The sequence below is a fragment of the Octopus bimaculoides genome, chromosome 3 (genome assembly GCF_046866305.1).
Source record: "Octopus bimaculoides isolate indiv1 chromosome 3, ASM4686630v1, whole genome shotgun sequence".
Taxonomy (NCBI): Eukaryota; Metazoa; Mollusca; class Cephalopoda; order Octopoda; family Octopodidae; genus Octopus; species Octopus bimaculoides.
Window position 1 is genome coordinate 70033163 of NC_142930.1, and position 22866 is coordinate 70056028.

Genomic DNA, 22866 nt, shown 5'->3' on the forward strand with positions numbered 1-22866 from the left:
GGTGGTGGTGGTGGCGGTGGTGGCGGTGGCGGCGGCATCACTCAGTCTGATGAAATAGCAAAATGTCATTCAAAACCACATCCTACCATCTTGAAATAAAAATAACGCTTTCTGAGAAATGAAGAAGAAAAGATATCATTTGACTAGAACTGATTTAGATCTAGATAATATTTTCTACCTTAGGCACAAAGCATAGAAACTTGAGGGGAGAAGTAGTTGACAATATCGTCCCCTGTGTTTGTTTGACCCTGAAAGTATGAAAGGCAAAATTGACCATGGTGAACTCAGACCATAAAGAGCCAGGAGAAATAATATAAAGCAATTTGTCGAACACTCTACTATTTCTGCCAATCCACCAGCTTCACGAGGCTAAATAATGGTCTCAAATTTTGGCACAAGGCCAGCAATTTTGGGGGAGGGGTTAAGTCAATTACATTGAGCCTAGTGCTCAACTAGTACTTATGAAAGTCAATTACATCAACCCCAGCACTCAACTAGTACTTATTTTATCAACCCCAAAAAGATGTAAGACAAAGTCAACTTCAGCAGAATTTGAACTCAGAACATAAAGACAGACAAAATGCTGAAGTAGTTGTATGCTGTCAACTTAATGTGACAGTCCCCTGAAGGGAATAATACTACTGTTGGTTAGACCTAGGAAGCTGCACCGCTTCCTGTCGGCCTTGACACATAGCTGTGCAGCTTCCTAGGTCTAACCAACAGTAGTATTATTCCCTTCAGGGGACTGTCACATTAAGTTGACAGCATACAACTACTTCATCGTATCACTACTGCATAAATCTCTCTGAGAGATTTAGAAATGTATTATTTCTAAAAGACAAAATGCTGCTAACCATTTTGCCCTGCGTGCTTAACAATTCTGGCAGCTCACTACCTTAAATGAGGCTAGATAATAACAAATCAACAATACATTGTCAAGGACTAAATATTTGATAAAGAACTAATGTTTATTAAAATCTTGACAGAAATTATTGCAATTGTTGTTCCATTCTAGATGTCTTCTTTCTTTTTCTTTTTTTTCTATCCAGAACTTTGCGGCATTGTCAGAGTACGATTTCTAACTTTCCTTTGCGGGATGATCCTGATCGACCGAGTGAAAGTTCATTGGATAAGGAGTCCAATGGCTGGATTATCTTCAGTTGCATGCTGGCCATTTTACGTGTTCTGCTCAACTTAACACACGAAAATGGTAAGTTGAATGTTTAGATACTCTCACCAAACACTTAGCTTTTTTGGCTTTGTTCTTTACTCAACCATTGTTTCTTGCAAAATCTGATATTTCTGCCTGCTTAACCAGATCATTGACCCTGCCAAGTTGTGACCGCAGTGGACAATGGAACAGAATACTAGTCTTCTGTTCTACACTCATGACTTAACTCTTTCACATTCAGATTACTTTGCCAGTGGTTGGTGTTAGGAAGGGCATCCAGCCATAAAAACCCTGCCAAAATAGACACGGTAGCCTAGGGTAGTTTTTCTACCTGGTCAGCTCCTGTCAACCATCCTACCAATGTATGCATGGAAGATGAACGTTAAACGATGATGATGATGATGATTCACACTGTTTTGAATTACTCATGCTGGTGACAGACATGTCAAGCTAAGTGAAATCATGGTTGTGGCCAGTGCCAGTGACACATGAATGGCACTGATGCCAGTGACTCATAGAAGACATCCGCGCCAATGGCATGTGAGAGACATTCATGCTGGTGACATATTCAGTGACACATGAGAGGCACCTGTGCTGGTGACACGTTCAGGGGCACCCATGCCAGTGACACGTTCAAGGGCACCCATGCCAGTGACACGTTCAAGGGCACCCATGCCAGTGACACGTAAAAGAGCAATTGTGCCAGTGATACATAAAAGACACCCAGTACATTATGTAAAGTGGTTGGCATTAGGAAGGGCATCCAACTGTAGAAGCCATGCCAAAACAGACTGGAGCCTTGTGCAGCTCTCCGGCTTACCAACTCCAGTCAAACTGTCTAACCCATGCCAGTATGGAAAACGGATGTGAAAGGATGCTGATGATGATGAATATCTTGTAGCTTCAAGATTTCAATGATGTGATTGTTTATTTTTAGGATAACATTGTAAAGTAAATGTGAAAGGCTGGATATGGCCAGTTTAAATGATAAAGGGCCAAAGAGTGAGCATCAGCCCCACCTTGTATGCATGCATGCACACACACACACACACACACACACACACACTTCACCTGAGTCAACTATAAAGTAAAAGAAGAATTGGGGTGCTTCCACTAACTCTGTCATGTCTGGAAGTAATTCTTGTTCACTGTATGTGTATTCTTAATAATGTTCCTCTCCTGTTGAATGAGGCTAGATTCCTTGCATTTCTTGTTGGGGGAATTGCTTATGTTAGTTAAATGGTGTCATGCTGCAGTTAGTTATGAAGACAAGGATATCAGCCACAATACAACAGCCATTCATTGTTCAATTTCAGATTGTTTCCAATTTTGTTGCTGCTAATACATCTTCATCAGTTTCTAACTTTTTACACTTTTACCTTTCTCCCTCCCTCCCTCCCCCTCTCTTCCTCTTTATCTTTTATACTCTTTCTTTCCCACTCTCAATATTACTGTTATTACTCTGGTCGTGTGCCAAAATTTGAAGCTAATATTATTGCTATTACTTTAAAACTGTTCTTTCTTCCCAATTTAGATTATGGCTGCACTAAAATTGGTTCCCAGAAAGGTCTTATTCAAACAGTTTTTGACTGTATCCTTCAAGTACCTCAGTACACCTTGATGTGCAAACAGTTTGACTTATTAGTTTTGGTAAGTTTAGCAATTTTTATCTTTTATTATTATTATTGTTAATTTGCTGGCCTTGTGCCCATTGTAGAAATGATTATTATTAATTTACAAGATTTGTTTGGTGACACAAGACTTTTGGAAAACTGGAGATGGAGGTGGAGTGGGGTGTCAGAATTATTACTTCCTTTGTCTGAACAGGTCTTTTCTTAAATCAGATGGTGGTGAGGGAGGGATTTAGTGGAATGAATCTTAAAAGGTGAAAGTTTACAGCGTTTTGGGAACACATGGTGGAGAAAGAATTGTATGTAGTATTTGAAGAGGTGGGACTGAGTGACAGGAAATATGTGAAATGTGATGTGAGAGGCATGTGCAGTGTGTAGGTCCATGCAGAGATCGGGTGTAACCAGAATGTTCTAAAGAGCCTATTATTTTAGCTTGTGGAAGAGACAGGAGCACGGTATAATTTGATGATTTACAGCTAAATCCAACTGGAGTCTGGTACAGCTCCTCAACTTACCATCCCTGGTCAAACCATCCAACCCATACAAACATGGACAACATACATTAAATGATGATGAGGCACATGTGTGACTGTGTGATAAGTTTACTTCCCAACCACATGATTCCGGGTTCAGTTCCACTGCATGGTATCTTGGGCAAGTATTTTATATATAACTCCTGGCCAACCAGTCCTTGGATTTGGTACATGGAAACTGAAAGAAATCCTTCACACATGTGCGTGTTTATTACTGTTGTGCAAGCAGTGATAACCTTCATTACCAAATATTTTTTTTAAAAACCTGGTAATGAGAAAATATTACCTTGATTTGAAACAGATGAATGTTGCCAAAAGAAGGACATTCAACTGTAGAAAAATTCAATCTTAACTAATTCCGCCTTACACCCATGTGAACATGAGAGAGTGGGCATTAAAAACCATGATGGTGGTGGTGGTGCAAGAAAGAAATTACATAAATGGAATTCTGTGAAACGCATGCATCCACAGCAAATAATGATCATTTATAAAACAGCAGTTTTGAAGGAGAGATTAGTTGATGACATCAAATCCAGCACTTGACTGGATACTTTATTTTATTAATCTAGAGAAGATGAAATGTAAAAATGTAAATTTGACTTCAGTAGGATGTCTACTAACCCCCTCGCAGCATTTCTTGTTAGTATTTATCCACTACATGTATTTATGTATGTATGTTATGTACGTATGTAAATCATCATCATCATCGTTGTCGTTTAATGTCCACTTTCCTTGCTGGCATGTGTTGGACAGTTTGACTGAGGACTGGCGAGCCAGAAAGCTGCACCAGGCTCCAATCTGATCTGGCAAAGTTTCTACAGCTGGATGCCCTTCCTAACGCCAATCACTCCGAGAGCGTACTGGGTGCTTTTACTTGCCAACGGCACAAGGGCCAGTCTGGCGGTACTGGCAGTGACCATGCTCAAATGGTGTTCTTTACATGCCACCTGCACGGGAGCCAGTCCAGTGACACTGGCAATGACCGTTTTTCTCGTGGCAACGATCATGCTCGAGTAGTGCTTTTTACATGCCACTAGCATGGGAGCCAGTCAGTGGCCCTGGCAACGATTATGCTCAGATGGTGCTTTTAACGTTCCATTGGCAGTGTGTGTGTGTGTTTGTGTATTGTAGTAAATGTATACAGAGATCTGTAATATCAACAGAATCATGTTACCACATACAGCTCATTATATCTATCTTCACTGTTTCAGAGTCTTGGTTTGTTGATCAATCTTGTGGAACATTGTGTGGTCAACCGGCGTCTTCTAATTACCATGGAAACACTTCGACCTCCAGAGAGTTCGATTCCATCAGAGAAACTTGGTGCTGTTGAAGCTTTGGTTGATGTAAGTTAAGCTTGAGATTTTCTATGTGTGGGGGGTGGGGGCGTAAAAATGCATGCATTTTATCATACTTTTGCAAGTTAAAGTGTTGTTTGTTACATGGATTTACAATTTTGCAATGAGCCAGTCATTGGTTCACTTCATTTCTGATGCTGAAAATGACAAGGAAATGTCTCTGTAACCTAGGCAGAATAAATATGTTTATCTCCAAAATACACGCACACACACACACACACACACACACACACAAAGCATTAGGATAGGCATCCACCCATAGAAACCATACCAAAAAAAAAGCATTGGGGCATGGTACAGACTCCTGGCTTGCCAGCTCCAGTCAAACCATCCAACCCATGCCACCATGAAGAAGAAACATTAGATAGATAGACAAGAAACACAGAAAATGTGATTGATATTTTTAATTTTTACTAATTATTTTATTTCATTTGCTTTTACTATATAATGTGGATTAAAGATCACCTGTCAGTTTGTCGTGCAATATGATGATTGAGTTTCAAACACTGCCTTAACTTTTTAGTTTTGATTACTCTGTCAAATGTAATACTTATTCATATTTTTTTTTAGATTAATCATGCCTTGTCTTGTAGCTTTGAGATGTGAATGTTTATTTTTAGAATGGCATTGTAGGATAGGTATGAGAGGCCAGATTTGATCAGTTTGAACATAAAACTGGTAGAATATTTTGGACCAGATATGACTAGTTTAAATGCTGAAGGGTCAATATATCAATAAAAACCCAACAAGGGAACTTTTACTTGTTTGCTTGACCTACTAGAAATAGCAGCCAACTCACTATCAAAGTACAGCCTACTGTCTTAAAAAAATAGAAAGGACACATTAGATAATGTAGTCTTGTATATTTCTGAAATGACAAGCAGGAGCACCTTTGATTACAAGATCTACTCAATCAATAGTCGACTTGGAGTTGTACAACAATAAACAAGCATCATCATCATCATCATCATCATTATCATTTAGCATCCATTTTCCATGCTGGCAGAAAACTGCACCAAGCCTCTCTGTTTTGGCATGGTTTTTACAGTTGGATGCTCTTCTAAATGCCAACCACTTTACAGTATGGATTGGATGCTTTTTTTACATGGCACCAGCACTGGTGGGGGGGGAGGTCACCAAGTACCTCACAAGACCAGGATTCTTTGAGAGGTAGAGCATTGGTGGAGGTGGCCTTGTGCCAGGTGATGAAAGGTTAGACTGTGGCAAAGGGACAGGAACAGGTGTCTTGCAGTAGAGGAGATAGATGGTTAACCAGTCAGAGAGAGAGAGAGAGTGATCAAGAACGAAAGCAAAATTAAAAAAAAAAAAAGTATAGTTGTTTTGTGTTTTTTTACCTTCTGCTCATCCCAGACTCTTTGCTACAAATTCTTGATTGTTTTAGCATTCAGATTATTCTGTCAGTTGTAACGTTCATTTATTCACATTGTTTTGAATTAATCATGCCTTACTTCATTAGCTTCGGCATTTCGATATAACTGTTTATTTCTAGAATGACATTGTAGGATAGGTGTAAGAGGCTGGATATGACTAAGTTTAACAGAAAGCAGGTAGAATATTTGGGCCTGATACAGCAAATTTAAATGCTGAGTGTTTAAAGAGTATTTCAAATGTAAGCATCATTTGACAGCTTTCTATTTGTGTTATTAAAAAAATATTGAGAATATAGCAATGCATGTGTATAGCGCCAAGAATATTGATTATTGTTGCTTTCAATAATGTTTGCTATATTTTATTGAAATGTTCAAACAGCTTAAACTTTACTTAAATACTAAGTAATCACTAGTTTTACACTAATCGAATTTATTCATTAATTTGTTTATAAATGTAATTTTTATTTCTTAATGGCCAAAAGTTTGGAACATTTTTTTAAAAATTAAAATTGTTATGCCCAAGTACAATTCGATTCGAATATATAAAATGTAGAGATTTACTTACCTAATAATTTTTATAGATACCACCATATTACTGCAAGTAGTAATAGTATATTGCAAATTAACTGTAACTTAGGGCATTTAATATAAAAATTCTAATTTTCAGACTTTTGTTCCAAACTTTTGGTAACAACTGTATACCATATATATGTGTTTGTGTGTGCATGTGTAGACACAGGCATTGTCGTTTCATAAGAGGAAGTTTGCTTCCCAACTACATTATTCTGAGTTTAGTCCCACTGCATGGTACCTTGGACAAGTGTCTTTTATTATATCCCTAGGCCAACTCAGGAGTGGATTTGGTTGATGAAAACTGAAGGAAGCCCGTCATGTATATGTGTATGTTTGTCTCCTTGTCTTGACATTACATCATGCAAAGTGTGTCGTATTCATTTTCAATATTCTGCAAGAACATTAGGCTGCTCCATCTAACACATGCAAGTATGGAAAAGTGGACATTAAAATGATGATGATGATAATGATGATGACAATGACGACGACTGTGTGTGAATGAGTGAGTGTGTGTGCATGTCTGTGTCTGTGTTTTTATATCTATTACACATCTGAGCATGCTGCTGATCTCTGTTGATTAAGATAGTCATTGTTTAGCTGTAAGTCAGCCCTGATCCAACAGATCTAAGACCTACATTAATCAGAGCTGACCATGTTGCATCTAGACTAGAAAGTTCTTCTCCAGGATGCACACCTGGGCAATGTGTTTGTCTTTTTTTTTTTCTTCTTTTTCTTGGAAGTCTCACATTTGAACTCTTCCACCCTCCACATCACTGAGAAAGTCAAGAGCCAGCATAGCTTGGCACAAGTTATAAATAACTGAGACAGACACCACAAGGCAGTATGTCCCAACACTCTGCCAATCAATGTACCAGTCTGCTGCTCTGGACTGGCATATTATTTTATTGACACTGGACAATATGAAAAGCGTGGCTGATCTCAACCAGATTTGATCACAGAATATAAAAAACTGGAACATATACTGGTTTAAAATTTTGGCACAAGGCCAGCAATTTCAGGGGAGTGGGGTTAGTCGATTACATTGACCCAAATGTTCAACTGGTACTTATTTTATCGACCCTGAAAGGATGAAAGGCAAAGTCAACCTTGGTGGAATTTGAACTCAGAATATGACGATGGATGAAATGCTTCTAAGCCTTTTTGTCCAATGCTGAAGCAATTCTCCTAAACCACTGCCTTATAGTGTAATTAGGACACTATCTAATGTATTCGTTTATTTTTTTTACCTGTTTCAATCATTTGACTGTGGCCATGCTGGAGCACTGCCTTACAGAGGTTTAGTCAAAGAAATTGAACCCAGCACTTATTCTTTTTAAGCCTAGTACTTATTCTATTGGTCTCTTTAACTGAACCACTGAATTACGGAGACATAAACACACCAGCATCAGTTGTCAAGTGATGGTGGGAGAACAAACACACACACACAGGGTGCAGTGAATGAACTGTCGTCTAAATTATGCAGAAATGAAAATAACACTGACATCTCATTTAAAAAAATGTATTTACCAAATTACATAAAAATATCTTGAAATACTAAAGAATAAATTTATTCAATAAAATTGCCATTGGCTTCAACCACAGCTTCCAGTCGACTTCAGAATCTCCTGCAAGTTTTCCGGATGGTCTCCTTGTTTAAGTTGGTGAATGCTGCCATAATCCTTGCCTTCAGTTCATCTTTGGTGTTAAAACGAGTTTTGTTGGTCTCGCTCAGCTGTGCCCCACACATAATAATCAAGGAGGTTGCAGTCTGGGGAGTTATGGCCAGATGTTAGGGGTGATGTGGTCGCAGAAATTGTTTGACAACAACGACTGGGTTCTCCTGCTTTTGTGGCATGGTTCAGAGTCCTGTTGCCAGGCATAGGGTCTTCCAGCAGCCACCCTCTTGACCCAGGACAGCACTACCTCCTTCAGGCAATTGCCTGATAAGAAACTCAGACACTCCCATGTCCCTGGCGATGGTCTTGATTGACTTGGAGGTATCGTTGTCAATCATGGCCTGGATCTCACCAAGAAATTTAGGAGTTCTTTTCTTATCAAAACAATCATAATGAGTTCTCTAAGCTGCCATACCTTTGTAATCACCATTTAGACTCATCCAACTCTTTCTGAATCCTCTGCACTGTCTTCAGATTTACACCCAAACACTCTGAAATATTTGTATTGGAGCTTCTTGGTGCAAATGCCAAACAGTACAGCATGTCATTTCCCAATTTGTGGCAGAGTGAATTGCATCGTTGTACTGTTTTTCTTACAGATGGTGTCCAACTGACCCTATTAAACTGTGTAATTGACAAAATCAAAAACAAACAATGCGCATGCACAAAATAAAAAAATATAAAATGGCAACAATTTACCCATTGCACTTGTGTATGTATGTATGTGTATGTATATATATATATATATATATATATATATATATATATATATATATATATATATATATATATATATATATATATATATATATATACTACAGACTTCTTCAATTTCCTTCTACCAAACCCACTCACAAGACTTTAGTTGGCCTAGAGCTATAGTAGAAGACACTTACCCACAATGCCACACAATGGGACTGATCCCAGAACAATGTAGTTGGGAAGCAAGCTTCTTACCACACAGCCAGCCATGTCTATTTGACCTTTTAAGATTTTAGAACATGATTTCAGGATGGTTTAGCTATTATTTCTAGCAAGTTGTAAGATCCTGCAGATGCACCATTATTGTTGTTATGCTTGATGCTTGAAATATATAAACGACCACTGAAGTACTGGCTCACAAGAATTTGTGTCCTTCATAGCCTTCATTATTAGCTTGTTTTGTTCTGTTTTCTTTTCTTTTTAATCCATTTTAATGTCATTAACTGACCTTTCAACCTTACTAGCCTCTGCTTAGATAATCTAAATATTAGCAGTAAATTTTGTTGTCTAGCTTCAAAATTCATCTCATTATTATTATTATTACTATTAAAGTATGCTGTTCGGCAGTGAGCATGCAGAATCATTTGCATGCCAGACAAAATACTTACTCTCTTTTACTTTTTTACTTGTTTCAGTCATTTTGACTGCGGCTATGCTGGAGCACCGCCTTTAGTCGAGCAAATCGACCCCAGGACTTATTCTTTGTAAGCCCAGTACTTATTCTATCGGTCTCTTTTGCCGAACCGCTAAGTTACGGGGATGTAAACACACCAGCATCGGTTGTCAAGCAATGCTAGGGGGACAAACACAAGCACACAAACACACACACACACACACACATATATATATATATATATATATATATATATATATATATATATATATATATATATATATATACATATATACGACGGGCTTCCTTCAGTTTCCGTCTACCAAATCCACTCACAAGGCTTTGGTCGGCCCGAGGCTATAGTAGATGACACTTGCCCAAGATGCCACACAGTGGGACTGAACCCGGGACCATGTGATTGGTAAGCAAGCTACTTACCACAAAGCCACTCCTGCGCCTAGCAACATTTCTTCTGGCTTTACATTCTGAGTTCAAATTTTGCCTAGATTGACTTTGCTTTTCATTCTTTCAGAGTCAGTGAAATAAGTGCCAACTGAGCACTGAGATCGATGTAATCAACTAAGCCCCTCTCCCAAAATTTCAGGCCTTGGGGCCTATAGTAGAAAGGATTATTATTAAAGTACAGTTTATAGTTTCAGCATGCTCATGCTACCATGCATATATTACTGTTCTGTTGACTACAAGTTTGCCTTTTGCCTTACTGTGTTTCTAATTAATGTCTATAATATATAATTGTATTATCTATCTATATAAGCTACATTGGTTGAGCCAACATGGTGGAAGCCACTTTGTAGTCATCAACTAGAAATAGTCAGTTTTCTTAAAAAGCACTCTAACATCTTAACCCCTTTAGCATTTTATCTGGCCATATCCAGTCCAAAAAGTCTACCTGGTTTATGTTAAAACTGACCATATCCAACTTCTTACACCTACCCTACAATGTCATTCTAAAAATATACAAACATGCCATTGAAATCTTGAAGCTACAAGATAATGCATGATTAATTCACAACAATATAGTGAATAAGTAATTAATACATTTGACAAAGAAATCTGAATGCTCAAGAATTAAACCAACCATATCTGGCTAAAATATTCTACCTGTCTTATGTTCAAACTGGCCAGATAAAATGTCTTACACCTATGTTACAATGTTATTCTAAAAATTAAAAATAAGCAGTTACGTCATCGAGAGCTCAAAGTTACAAGATAATGCATGGTTAATTCAAAACAAAGCATTACATTTGAATGAATAATTTGGATACTAACGGGTTGTTGCTTGTTGGCACTCCGTCACTTACGACGTTGAGGGTTCCAGTTGATCCAATCAACGGAACAGCCTGCTCGTGAAATTAATGTGCAAGTGGCTGAGCACTCCACAGACACGTGTACCCTTAATGTAGTTCTCGGAGATATTCAGCATGACACAGTATGACAAGGCTGGCCCTTAGAATTACAGGCACAACAGAAACAGGAAGTAAGAGTGAGAGAAAGTTGTGGTGGAAGAGTACAGTAGGGTTCGCCACCATCCCCTGCCGGAGCCTCGTGGAGCTTTAGGTGTTTTCGCTCAATAAACACTCACAACGCCTGGTCTGGGAATCGAAACCACGATCCTATGACCGCGAGTCCACTGCCCTAACCACTGGGCCATTGCACCTCCACACTAACGGGTTACACATGAAAAAAGGAGGATAATCAAAGCTGAAATGCTTTTGAATTTTAACTTTACTTAATTAATCTGTCTTTGGGCTGAACAATAACAGCTACTATGATCTGACTATCACCAGTTTATCATATTATTCTCTGAAAATAATTTTTGTTAGGCTGGTGGGAGGGAAGAATGACCTTAGCTGTTTTTTTGTTTTGTTTTGTTTTGTTTTATTCATATATATTTGAGTGGTGTTTATTTGAGTTTGAGTTCAGCCTGAAACTATGCAAGCTGGTTTTTGATTGAGTGGATTGGACAAGCATGAACCTTTAGTAGGAATGGAGTTCGAGAAAGAATTAGTAATTAGCTGACGGTGAGAAAGATTTCAGAAAGGTTTTAATACAATGTCTGCCAAGCGGGATAATATACCGGAGCATTCGTTGTGTTGGTTTAGGTAGAAGAAGAGAAGTGGTATTGATGCAACAGTTTGAGGATTATAGAACGTATGAGAGTCATAAAATCATATATTTGTTTGTCAGAACACAGCATACAAATAGGTTATGTGAAGCATATATCATAAGGTAATTCTGACAAGACATCTGTGACTGACAAATTCACGCAAGACAAACTACTGAGTTAGGTTGTCATGGTAGTTTATATTTAGGCCATCATTTGGTTATTAAATTATGGTTTATGGTTTACTTTGTTTAGCTTATTTTCACGTTCTTTTATTACATTAATGGTGAAATAACGTAGTAGACAGGTTAGATCACCTGCAAGTATTTTATTGTGTCTCCAAGTAGGCCATTTTATTCTACCTGCCTATATTCACATAGTTGTTGCTGTTGTTGTTGTTGTTTAACTTCCAAGTCTGTCATGATAGAGCAGAGCTGTGATCAAAGGCTTTCCAGCTGTGACCATTCTGCCATTTTGTAAAATTGGGGCTTCATCATCTGATGTAACTTTCGTTTCCAAGATAGCAGGCTGTGATTTAAGGGGAATATTTGGCTTCTATTTCTAGCAAGTTAATTTACTGAACAGTTGCTACATTGTTAGCTTCTTCACTTCATTGTGAAGGGCAAGATTTACCAATCATAAACTAACTGGCTTCTCCATGAAAGATTTATTTCTCATCTGCTGAATACAAGAGAATCCATAAACAAAGGAGTCTCTGTATGATCACAGACTTGCTAGAAATGGTAGTAAAATTTCCATTAAAATATACACCACCATTTAGAAAAAGGGAAGGATATAGTAGACAATGTTGTCTCTGATATATAAAATGATAATACTGGTCACAGCTGGACTTGTTTTTGATCCAATGTTTTGCTCAATCAGGGTTGACTTGGGGCTAAACAGCAAAAATATCACAACAAACACAATTAGACACTCTGTGAAAGGATTAACTATAATAATTTTGAGAAATACATTATAATAATTGTGAGACTGTTACAGTCATATTCTCAGCAGCTGTTGCATAAACATTGTTGACTACATCCTATAATGGGGCCATCTGCTTGATTAACTAATCTTCACAAACCAGCGAAGGAAGGAGCCTGCCTCTACAGGGTCAGTGATCTGCTAGAAAATTTCCTTCAAATCCCACCTTTGTAAAGGAGATATTGGATAATGTAATCCTCCTGCATACCCCTAAAAAGACAAAATAATTTATGGCTGGAATGAATAATGCTTTTGATAGTGGGTTTATTAAATCAAAATCGACCTAAGGCTAAGTTTCAAATATATAACAACCTACTAACCCTCGTATTACTACTACCATACTTTCTGCTCAACTCTGTCGAGCCACTCTGGTGTATCTACTTTTGCTCCTTTCTTTATTTTCTTACTGAACCTCTTTGCCCATCTATGTTTCAATTGTTTTTGAAAATTGAGAATTTCGTAAAGAAGACTTTATCATTATGAACTGGTATTTGGAATATAAATTAACATGAAATTTTAATGAAACCTTTGGCCATATCGTACCCAAATATTCTACTGTTTTATGTTCAAACCAGCCAAATCTGGCTTCTCACACCAACCCAACAACGTCATTCTAAAAATAAAGTGTCATACCATCAAAATTTCAAAATTATGAGATAATACAGGATTAATTCAAAACATTGTGAATAAATATGTATTACATTTGACAAGTAATCTAATTAATTATTTGTAAGGAAACTGTATTTTGTTATGCAACCATAATACACTACAAAGTATATTAAACGCTTTATAAGTCAATACTGTGTCTTACTGTGTTAGCAGTGCTATTAAATCACTTTTTAAAGTTATCTCTAACTTCTATAGGAAATCTGTAGAGACAACCTTAAAAAGTAATCTGAAAGCTGAAGGTTTAACTCTTTCACTACTATATTTCTTTAGAAATACACTGGCTTTTGTTTCACTTAATTTTGAAAATATTGAAAGACTTAGTAAACCATTTTTGACATTATTAAGCTGGTGTTTGAAACATAAATTAACGTGAAATTTTAATGAAAGGTTTTAATTTAGATCACTTTAAAACAGTAAATTTATACCATAGAAGCAGGAGCAGTTTTGGGCAGATTGGTATCAAAAGGTTAATATACAGTTACTGAGTTGTTTGTGAAAAGATATAATAACTTTCTATCAAGCAGTGCTGTGCTTTAAGTGTTAGTATGTAGGTTCTTTTTGTTACATTATTTCTGTTGAAATACATTGCCTTTGTTTCAATTAATTTTGAAACTGATGAAGAATTTAGTAAAAAAATCTTTGTCATATTTATTGTTATATTTTGGGATGGTGATTTTTTTCTTGCCAAATAAACACATGCGCTATACATTCATTCTTCACTCATTTATTATTGTTCTTATTTCATCTTATCTCTGTTGTCTGGAAAGCTTTCATCATACACCTGTGCCTCTTCAACAACAAAAGATTTCCAGACAGTGGACATAAGATAAAATAACAATAATAATAAATGAGTAAAGAATAAATATATAATGCGTGTGTCTAGTTGGCAAGAAAAAAAAATGACCATCCCGAAATATATCTTTCAACTCATGATTTCTTGTCAAGAATCTTGCAAAACAAATTCATAAACGTTTGTCATTATTAATCTGTTGTTTGGAAAATAAATCCACATGAAATTTGATGGAAGTTTTAATTTGGATCACATTAGGAAGTTTGTATCATAGAACCAGGGTCAGGTTTCAGGCAACATACACATACAATGAACTTCTTTCAGTTTCCATCTACCAAATTCACCTCAGGGCTTTAGAAAACTATTCAGTTCTTTCCCACTGTGAAGCCTACGGTGCTGTACAGTGAGACTGAACCTGAAAACACATGCATACAAAATTAACTTCTCAACCATGCAGCCATGCCTGCACCTGTGTGTTTTGAGTAAGATGTGCTTCTTCAGCCAGTCTAGGAGGTCAATAACTGCAGCTAAGAACAAACCCTGATTGTGATGATGTGTTGTGTGAATCCATATAAACGAATGTAAAGAAATAGTACTCAATGCATAAAATAGGCTTACAATAATTATAACACCTGATAAAACTGTAATTGTCACCATTGTTTACTCAGTTTCATTGTGTTTTTTGGAAAAGTAACTGAGGTCTTTATTTATTAGAATTACTGACTAATATAAGTATAAATATTCGATCAAAATATGGTTTTATGAATTCCATAATTTCAAATCTAAATTTGGCAATTGACAAAGTTTTTGTAAGTAAAAGGACATTCACAAAATAAAATAAAAGGCACACTGTGTGGTGGATAAGAAGCTTGTTTCCCAACCATATGGCCTTGGGTTCAGTCCCGCTGTGTAGCACCTTGGACAAGTGTCTTTAACTATATCTCTGGACCAACCAAAGCCTTGTGAGTGGATTTGGTAGATAAAAACTGTCTGATGTGTATGTCTTTGTGTTTGTGTGGTTGCCTCCCACCCCCGTCCCACCGTTTGTCAACCTGTGTTGGTTTGTTTGCATCCTCTTAGCAATTCGGCAAAAGGAGGCTGAAAGATTGCCAAACTTTATAAAGTACTGGGGTCGATCTGTTCAACTATATCATTCAAAGTGGTGCCCCAGCATGGTCGTAGTCCAATGACTGAAACAAGTAAGACAAAAGATAAAAGATATATTAGAGAAATGAAAGAGGAAAAAAAAAGCAAAAAAGGGGAAGTGGACACAAAAGAATATAAAGAAACAACAAATATAAAATGTATATATATAATGGTGAAGGAAAGAGAACAAGAAAGACAAAAAGTTACTAAGAAGTGTATCTTTCACTCTATGATTTATTGTAATTGTTACAATAAGTTTTATGTTGGCAGGCATTATGTATTATTAGAAAGCAGTGTGAAAGAATATAAAGAAAAAAAATGCTCAAAGCTTTGTTGAGAAAGAAGCAGAAAGAAAACAAAAAGTAGGAGCAAAAAGATATACTGTTGAAGAAAAGTTTGTGGTTCTAGAAAGATATAAAGAAATATGTGTGTGGAGAGAGAGGGAGAGAGAAAGAGATGTATGTATATATTTACATATGTGTATATTTATATGTGTGTGTTTATATATATATATTCAAATGTATGTATATATATATATATACATATATATATATAGATGTAGATATAATTAAATATGTAGGTGTGTGTGTATATATATATGTGTATATATATATATATATATATATATATATATATATATATATATATATATATATATATATATACACACACACACACATACATACATACATACATACATACATATATAGGCACAGGCATGGCTGTGTAGTAAGAAGCTTGCTTTCCAACCACAAGGTTCTTTCTGGATTCAGTTCCACTGCATGGCACCTTGGACAAGTGTCTTCTACTATAGCCTCAGGCCAACCAAAGCCTTGTGAGTAGATATGGTAGACTGAAATTGAAAGAAGCCTATCGTATATATGTGTGTGTTTGTCCCTCTGTTATTGCTTGACAACCGATCCTGGTGTGTTTACTTCCCGTAACTTAGAGGTTCAGCAAAAGTGACCAACAGAAGAAGTACTAGTCTTAGAAAGAATAAAGATTTTATCCTATATTTAAATTGTAAATTATATATATAAATATAATTAAATATATGTGTCTCTATTTATGTATATATATATATATATATATATAGATATAGAGAGAGAGAGAGAGAGAGAGAGAGAGAAATAGTGTGTGTGTGTGTATGCACACATGTTTACATGCATGCACTCATATACACTCAGAATAGGCTTCTTTCAGTTTCTGTCTATCAAATCCATTCACAAGGCTTTGGTTGGCCTGGGGCTATAGTAGAAGAAACCCAAATTACCATGCAGTGGAACTGAACCCATAACCATGTGGTTGGAAGGCAAATTTATTGCCATGCCTATGCCTACACATTAAAATATTTTATTTCTCTCAGGGCGCTTACACTCTGTCGTGTATGCACACTGACATTACACATCCAGTATGATCCGCTGGATATGTAATGTCAGTGTGCATACATAACAGAGTGTAAGCGCCCAGAGAGAAAAGTTGGACATACGCATCGAATGTGGTGTGCAAGAGAGACAACTGCACTAGTACGGTCATGTGTTATGTATGGATGAGGACAGCTGTGTGAGGAGGTTCCACACCCTAACTGTGGAAGGAACTTGTGGAAAAGGAAGATCCAGGAAGACATGGGATGAAGTGGTGAAGCATGACTTTCAAACATTAGGCCTTACAGAGGCAATGACAGGTGATTGAGACCTTTGGAGATATGCTGTCATTGAAAAGACCCGGCAACTAAAGTGAGATCGCAGCCATAGCTGATGCAACTGTTGCATGTCCGACCCATTTAAGAGTACCCTTGATGTGCCGGGTGATATGATATGCTTGAGAAGACCTGTTGAGTCAAGTAAAACCAAAATCATAGCTGTGGCCAGTGCCCTCTGACTGGCTTCTGTTCCAGTAGCACGTAAAATGCATCATCTGAACATGGTCAATGCCAGTGTTCCCTGACTGACTCCTGTGCTAATGGCATGTAAAAAAGCACTATCTGAATGTGATCGATACCAGGCCCGCCTGACTAGTTCCTGTACTGGTGGCACATAAAAAGCATCCACTACACTCTCGAAGTGGTTGGCATTAAGAAGGGCATCCAGCTGTAGAAACATTGCCAGATCAGATGGAGCCTGGTGCAGCTGCTGGCTCTCCAGACCTCAGTCAAACCGTCCAACCCATGCCAACATGGAAAATGGACGTTAAACGATGATGTAAAGATGTTCGTCACAAGATTCTGTACAGAAATTCGAGTCCCCTTGCAAAAATTGAGAAAAACATGTAGGAAACTTGGCAGATTATTATCTTTCTGTGTTAAATATCTCTGAATAACATTTATCAACAAGAGAGCTTTTGACATCAAGTTCAATGAGGATGCTTTGTATATGTAAAATATTTACAGAACTTGAAAGAACTTTGAAAAAGATCAAGGAATTTCATTGAAATTCCACCAATAAAGTACAGTGTGTTCTGTTTGTAGGAAAGATAGTGTTTTTGAATAGACTAAGAAAATATTTCTGCCTATATTTGCTTGTTATTTAAAATGAAGATCTCTGTTGTTTTGAAAAGGAATGGCACAAAACTCTAGATATATGTGTGTGTGTGTGAGAGAGAGAGAGAGAGAGCGAGTGCACATTAGGCCAAGGCAGAGAGCTGGCAGAATCATTACTACACTAGCAGCATTTCTTATGGCTTTTTACATTCTGAGGTCGACTTTGTCTATCATTCTTTTGGGAGTCAATGAAATATATCCCAGTTGAGCACTGAGGTGATGTAATCACCATCTTTCTGCACCTCAAAATTACGCCAAAATTTGAAAGAATTATTTTCAGTCAGGCCTGCTGTCTGTCAGCCACATCTTGTAAAATTATTTAGTATAATAATAATAATAATAATAATAATAATAATCCTTTCTACTAAAGGCACAGGGCCTGAAATTTTGGGAGAGAGGACTAGTTGAATACATTGACCCAAGTGTTTCACTGGTTCTTAATATATTGACCCTGAAAGGACGAAAGGCAAAGTCATCATACTGGCAGAATTTGAACTCAGAACGTAGAGGGATGAAATACCATTAAGCATTTTGCCTGACATTTTAACAATTCTAACAGCTCAATGCCTTAGCAAAAACGATAATAACAATAATGATTTCAAATTTTGGCACAAGGCCAGCAGTTTTGAGGGATGAGTCGAATACATCGACCCTACTACTCAACTGGTACTTATTTCATTGACCCAGAAAGGATGAAAGGCAAAGTCAACCTTGGCAGAATTTGAACTCAGAACATAAAGACAAACTAAATGCCACTAAGTATTTTTGCCCAGTGTGTTAATGGTTCTGCCAGCTCGCCACGTTAATGAAAATGATAATGATGATGATGATGATAAAAATAATAATAATAATAATAATAATAATAATAATAATAATAATACTTTACAATGAAAGTAAACAAAGTTTGTTCTTTTTTTTTTTTTTAGAAGAATTCGTTGCTAGGCAGTTTAGTTTAATGGTAAAACACTTGACGCGTAATCACAGAGATGTGAGTTCGAGTCTCATGGCTGGCCAGTAACATATTTTTCTGCAATAAATGGATAATTTATCCTGATCACGCTATTTATAGCATTATCACGCGTTTGAGAAATAAATTTATTTCTGCATCTTACAATAATAATAATAATTTGTTTTTCCAGTTATTTTGTCGAAAAGAACTTGCTGCTCGTGAAATGGAAGCACAAGAAGAAGAAGAAGGCTCCAATACTGAGGGGTCTTCTCCCAACAAGAGTGGCAACTGGCATGAGTCAGACTCATGTTTGCAATGGATTGTGGGTACGAAACGAAAGGAAGCTGAGAAGCAAAATGAGCAGAGACATAATGGAGAAGAAGAAACACATATTGATGCTACAGATGCTGAAGAGAAATTCACAAAAGGTAAACCCTATATTTTTATATTGACAGTATGTGGTTTAGCTGTTCAGTAAAGCTAGTTGTGTGGATCAGCAATTTATTCAATGAAACTATTGAATGCTTTAGCTGTTCAGTAAAACTGATGTGTGGTTTAGTTGTTCGATAAAACTACTGTATGTTTTAAAAATTGGTGTTGAGGGGAGAGGTGGGAACCAGAGCAAAATATTAGGGGTTTTTTTTTTTAATTGAAATGTCAGCTTTATGTTTATTACGAGCCATATCTGTCTGTCACTTGCCCGCCCCACCTCACCCCCACCCTCTCTAATTGTTATTCTCTTCTCTTTTTTACCCCTCTTTCTCCATGCTTTTGTTTACTACTCTAGTGAACTCAAGGAAGAGGGGAAGATAAAGATCAAAATATTTGGGCAGATTTTGTTGGGGTGTTGGTTGTGAACAGAAGTTTGAAAGGTATAGTTGAGATGATGTGAGGCAGGGGCAGATGGGGGGGGGGATGTATTTTGTATAATGTCTTTGTGGGAGAGGTGCTGTAGCAGTGGGTATGATACAAGGAGGAGAAGCATGTGTAATAGTTATAGATAGAAAATGTTATTTAACCAGCAAATTCAGATGGGTAAAGGTTGATACAAGGATGTGATTTTGAGGGAAATTTGACTACTATTTCTAACAGGCTGAGCAGCCATATAGAGGCTCCTTTGTTGATTCATATGATAATGGTGTCAGCAGCAATGATGATGATGACAGTGGTGATGGTGGAGTTTCAGATCCTTAAAACTTGCTTTGCAACCACATGGTTTTGGGTTCAGCCCCACTGAGTGGTACCATAGGAAGGTGTATTCTACTATGGCTCTGGGCTGACAAATGCCTTCTGAGTGAATTTGGTAGGCAGAAGTGCCCATTGTGTGTGTGTGTGTGTGTATGTATATGTATATATATATATATATATATATATATATATATAGAGAGAGAGAGAGAGAGAGAGAGAGAGAGAGAGAGAGAGATGCAAATGTGGCTGTGTGGTCAGAAGCTTGCTTCCCAACCACATGGTTCCAGGTTTAGTCCCACTGCTTGTCACCTTGGGCAAGTGCCTTTTACAATTGCTTTGTGTGTGGATTTGGTAGGCGGAACTGAAAGAAGCCCGTCATGTATGTGGGTTTGTGTCTGTGTTTGCCCCCCCCCCCCCTCCATTGCTTGGCAGCTGATGTTGGTGTGTTTATGTCCCTGTGACTTAGCGGTTCAGTAAAAAAAGGCCAATAGAATAAGTACTAGGCTGACAAAGAATAAGTCCTGGGGTCGATTTGTTCAACTAAAACCCCTTAAGGTGGTGCTCCAGCATGGCCGCAGTCAAATGACTGAAAAGAATAAAAGAATATATATATATATATATATATATATATATATATATATATATATATATATATATATAAAGATATGTGTGTGAGTTTCAACAAAGTTCCAACATAGTCTGGTTTTTACGTTTCATTTTTTTTTTTTTTTTTCACAACTGAATGGTATTATGCATGATAAGGCAAGTCCTTTTATGCTTCCCCCACCATCTTTGGCTTTATTATGAAGAACAAAAACAAGGCATAAAAATCAGATTATGTTGGAATTCCATTGACTGATATATATTTTCCTTTCTTCCCCTCCCTTCTTCACTGTTTTCTATCTGTCTCTCTCCCCTCTTTCCGTTTTTTGCTCTCTCTCTCTCTCTCTCTCTCTCTCTCATTGCTCACAAATGACCATTGCCCATCCTTCTTTTCCTCACATGATCATCTTTCTTTTCCTGCTCAGACGTCTAAACGACTGGACCTTATATCTTTTCTCTTTTCAAAAAAATGTCTCTCCCAGCATTCACTATTCTCCTTTCATTCCGGTCTAATGACCCTCCATGTCTATTTTCGTTCGGTTTCCTTGTATGTCTCTACTGTTATTTTTTTTGTTCCCAACTTTCACCCTCTATAAATCCTAAATTTTATTTTAGAATTTATGGGAGCAACTGTTTTTGAAAACTCATATTATTGTTTGAATGCTTGAAATGAGTAGATAGACGGCCGACAACTGATGAAGGGTCCTTTTTCTGTGTTAACTTGTCCTGTTTTCTTTTTTTTTTTTTTTGTCATTTACATATTTCACTCATTTTTCCCTCGTTTGTTTACGTATTTCACTCGTTTTTGTCCTGTAATCACTGTCCACATTTTGTATCTATCTCTTGCATGTATGTTATTTGCACTGTTGGTGACACCATGTACCTATATATGCATGCATGCATGTATGTATGTATGTATATATATATATATATATATATGCGCACACACACACACACGAGTGGGTGCTGAAAAGTGCCTGGCTTTAAGAGTATTATGAAAGGACTGGTTGGAGACCCAGCCTTCTGAGCTTATAAAAACTGAAGGACTGCTGCAGAGAAAGTGTCTGAATCTGAGAGGGGAATATGTTGAATAAAATCATAATTAACTGATCCTCCTGTATTTTCTTTTATCCAAAGCCGCAGACTTTTCAGCATTCCCTCATATGTATATATTTATATATACAGGGTGCAGTGAATAAACTGTCATCTAAATTACACAAAAATGAAAATAGCACTGACATCTCATTTTAACAGATATATTTACCAAAATTACATAAAAACATCTTGAAATACTAAAGAGTAAACTTATTCAATAAAATCGCCATTGGCTTTAACCACAGCCTCCAAACAACTTTGGGATCTCCTGCAACTCTTCTGGACGGTTTCCTTGTTTAAGTTGGTGAATGCTGTGAGGCTGTGTGGGAAGATGAATGGAGGCATTACTCTGACTATGGCAGCTTTCAAAGAATCTTTGGTGTTATGAGCGTGTTCATTGACCTCTCTCAACAACGCTCCACATGTAATAGTCCAATGGATTGACTGACATCTGGGGAATTAGGAGGCCAAATGTTAGGGGTTATGTAATCATGAAAATTTTCAGCCATCCATTCCTGTGTTACTAGAGCTATTTGTGATGGTGCTGAGTCATACTGAAACACATCTGGCCTTCTATTGCATACACTGTCTAACCAGGAATTAACAATTGCTTCCAGGACCTCAATGTAGGTGGCAGAGTTAACTCTAAGGCCTTGTGGAAAGAAGTAAGGAGGTATCACATGTCTTTCATTGCTGACAACCCTTAAAACCATGACAGTTGCGAGAAATTTTGTATATATATCATTTGGAACTTCAAAAGGGTCTGCGCATAACAATCAGTCGTTTCTTCTGTTAACTCTTTGACCTTGATCGAAGTTTTTCTCGTTTGAGAAAAACCAAATCAAATCTTCTGCTGGATTTTTCAGTTTGTTTAAGAACCTTTTAGATCTGATGTAGTGATTTTGTTTTGCTTTTTCTGACAAATTGACCTTTTTTCATCATATAAGACTTATATCTTATGTCTTCATTGACAACAGTTCTGACACATGGAGATCTTTTGCAATTGACCTCATGGACTTTCTGGGATTGTAATCAATGGTCTGTTGAACTTGCTGGATAAATTCAAGTAT

At 37.1% G+C, this 22866-nt stretch overlaps 1 protein-coding gene across 1 annotated transcript in view; it reads left to right on the forward strand.

Moving 5' to 3' along the window:
• The window catches only part of LOC106877404 (wings apart-like protein homolog), a 215924-nt gene that overhangs the window by 179561 nt on the left and 13497 nt on the right, over window positions 1-22866 (forward strand). Inside the window, exons 11-14 of the mRNA XM_089349203.1 lie at window positions 1050-1210; window positions 2706-2821; window positions 4547-4681; window positions 19101-19338. Coding sequence (XP_089205329.1) covers window positions 1050-1210; window positions 2706-2821; window positions 4547-4681; window positions 19101-19338 — 650 coding nt within the window. The remainder of the gene's footprint in view (window positions 1-1049; window positions 1211-2705; window positions 2822-4546; window positions 4682-19100; window positions 19339-22866) is intronic.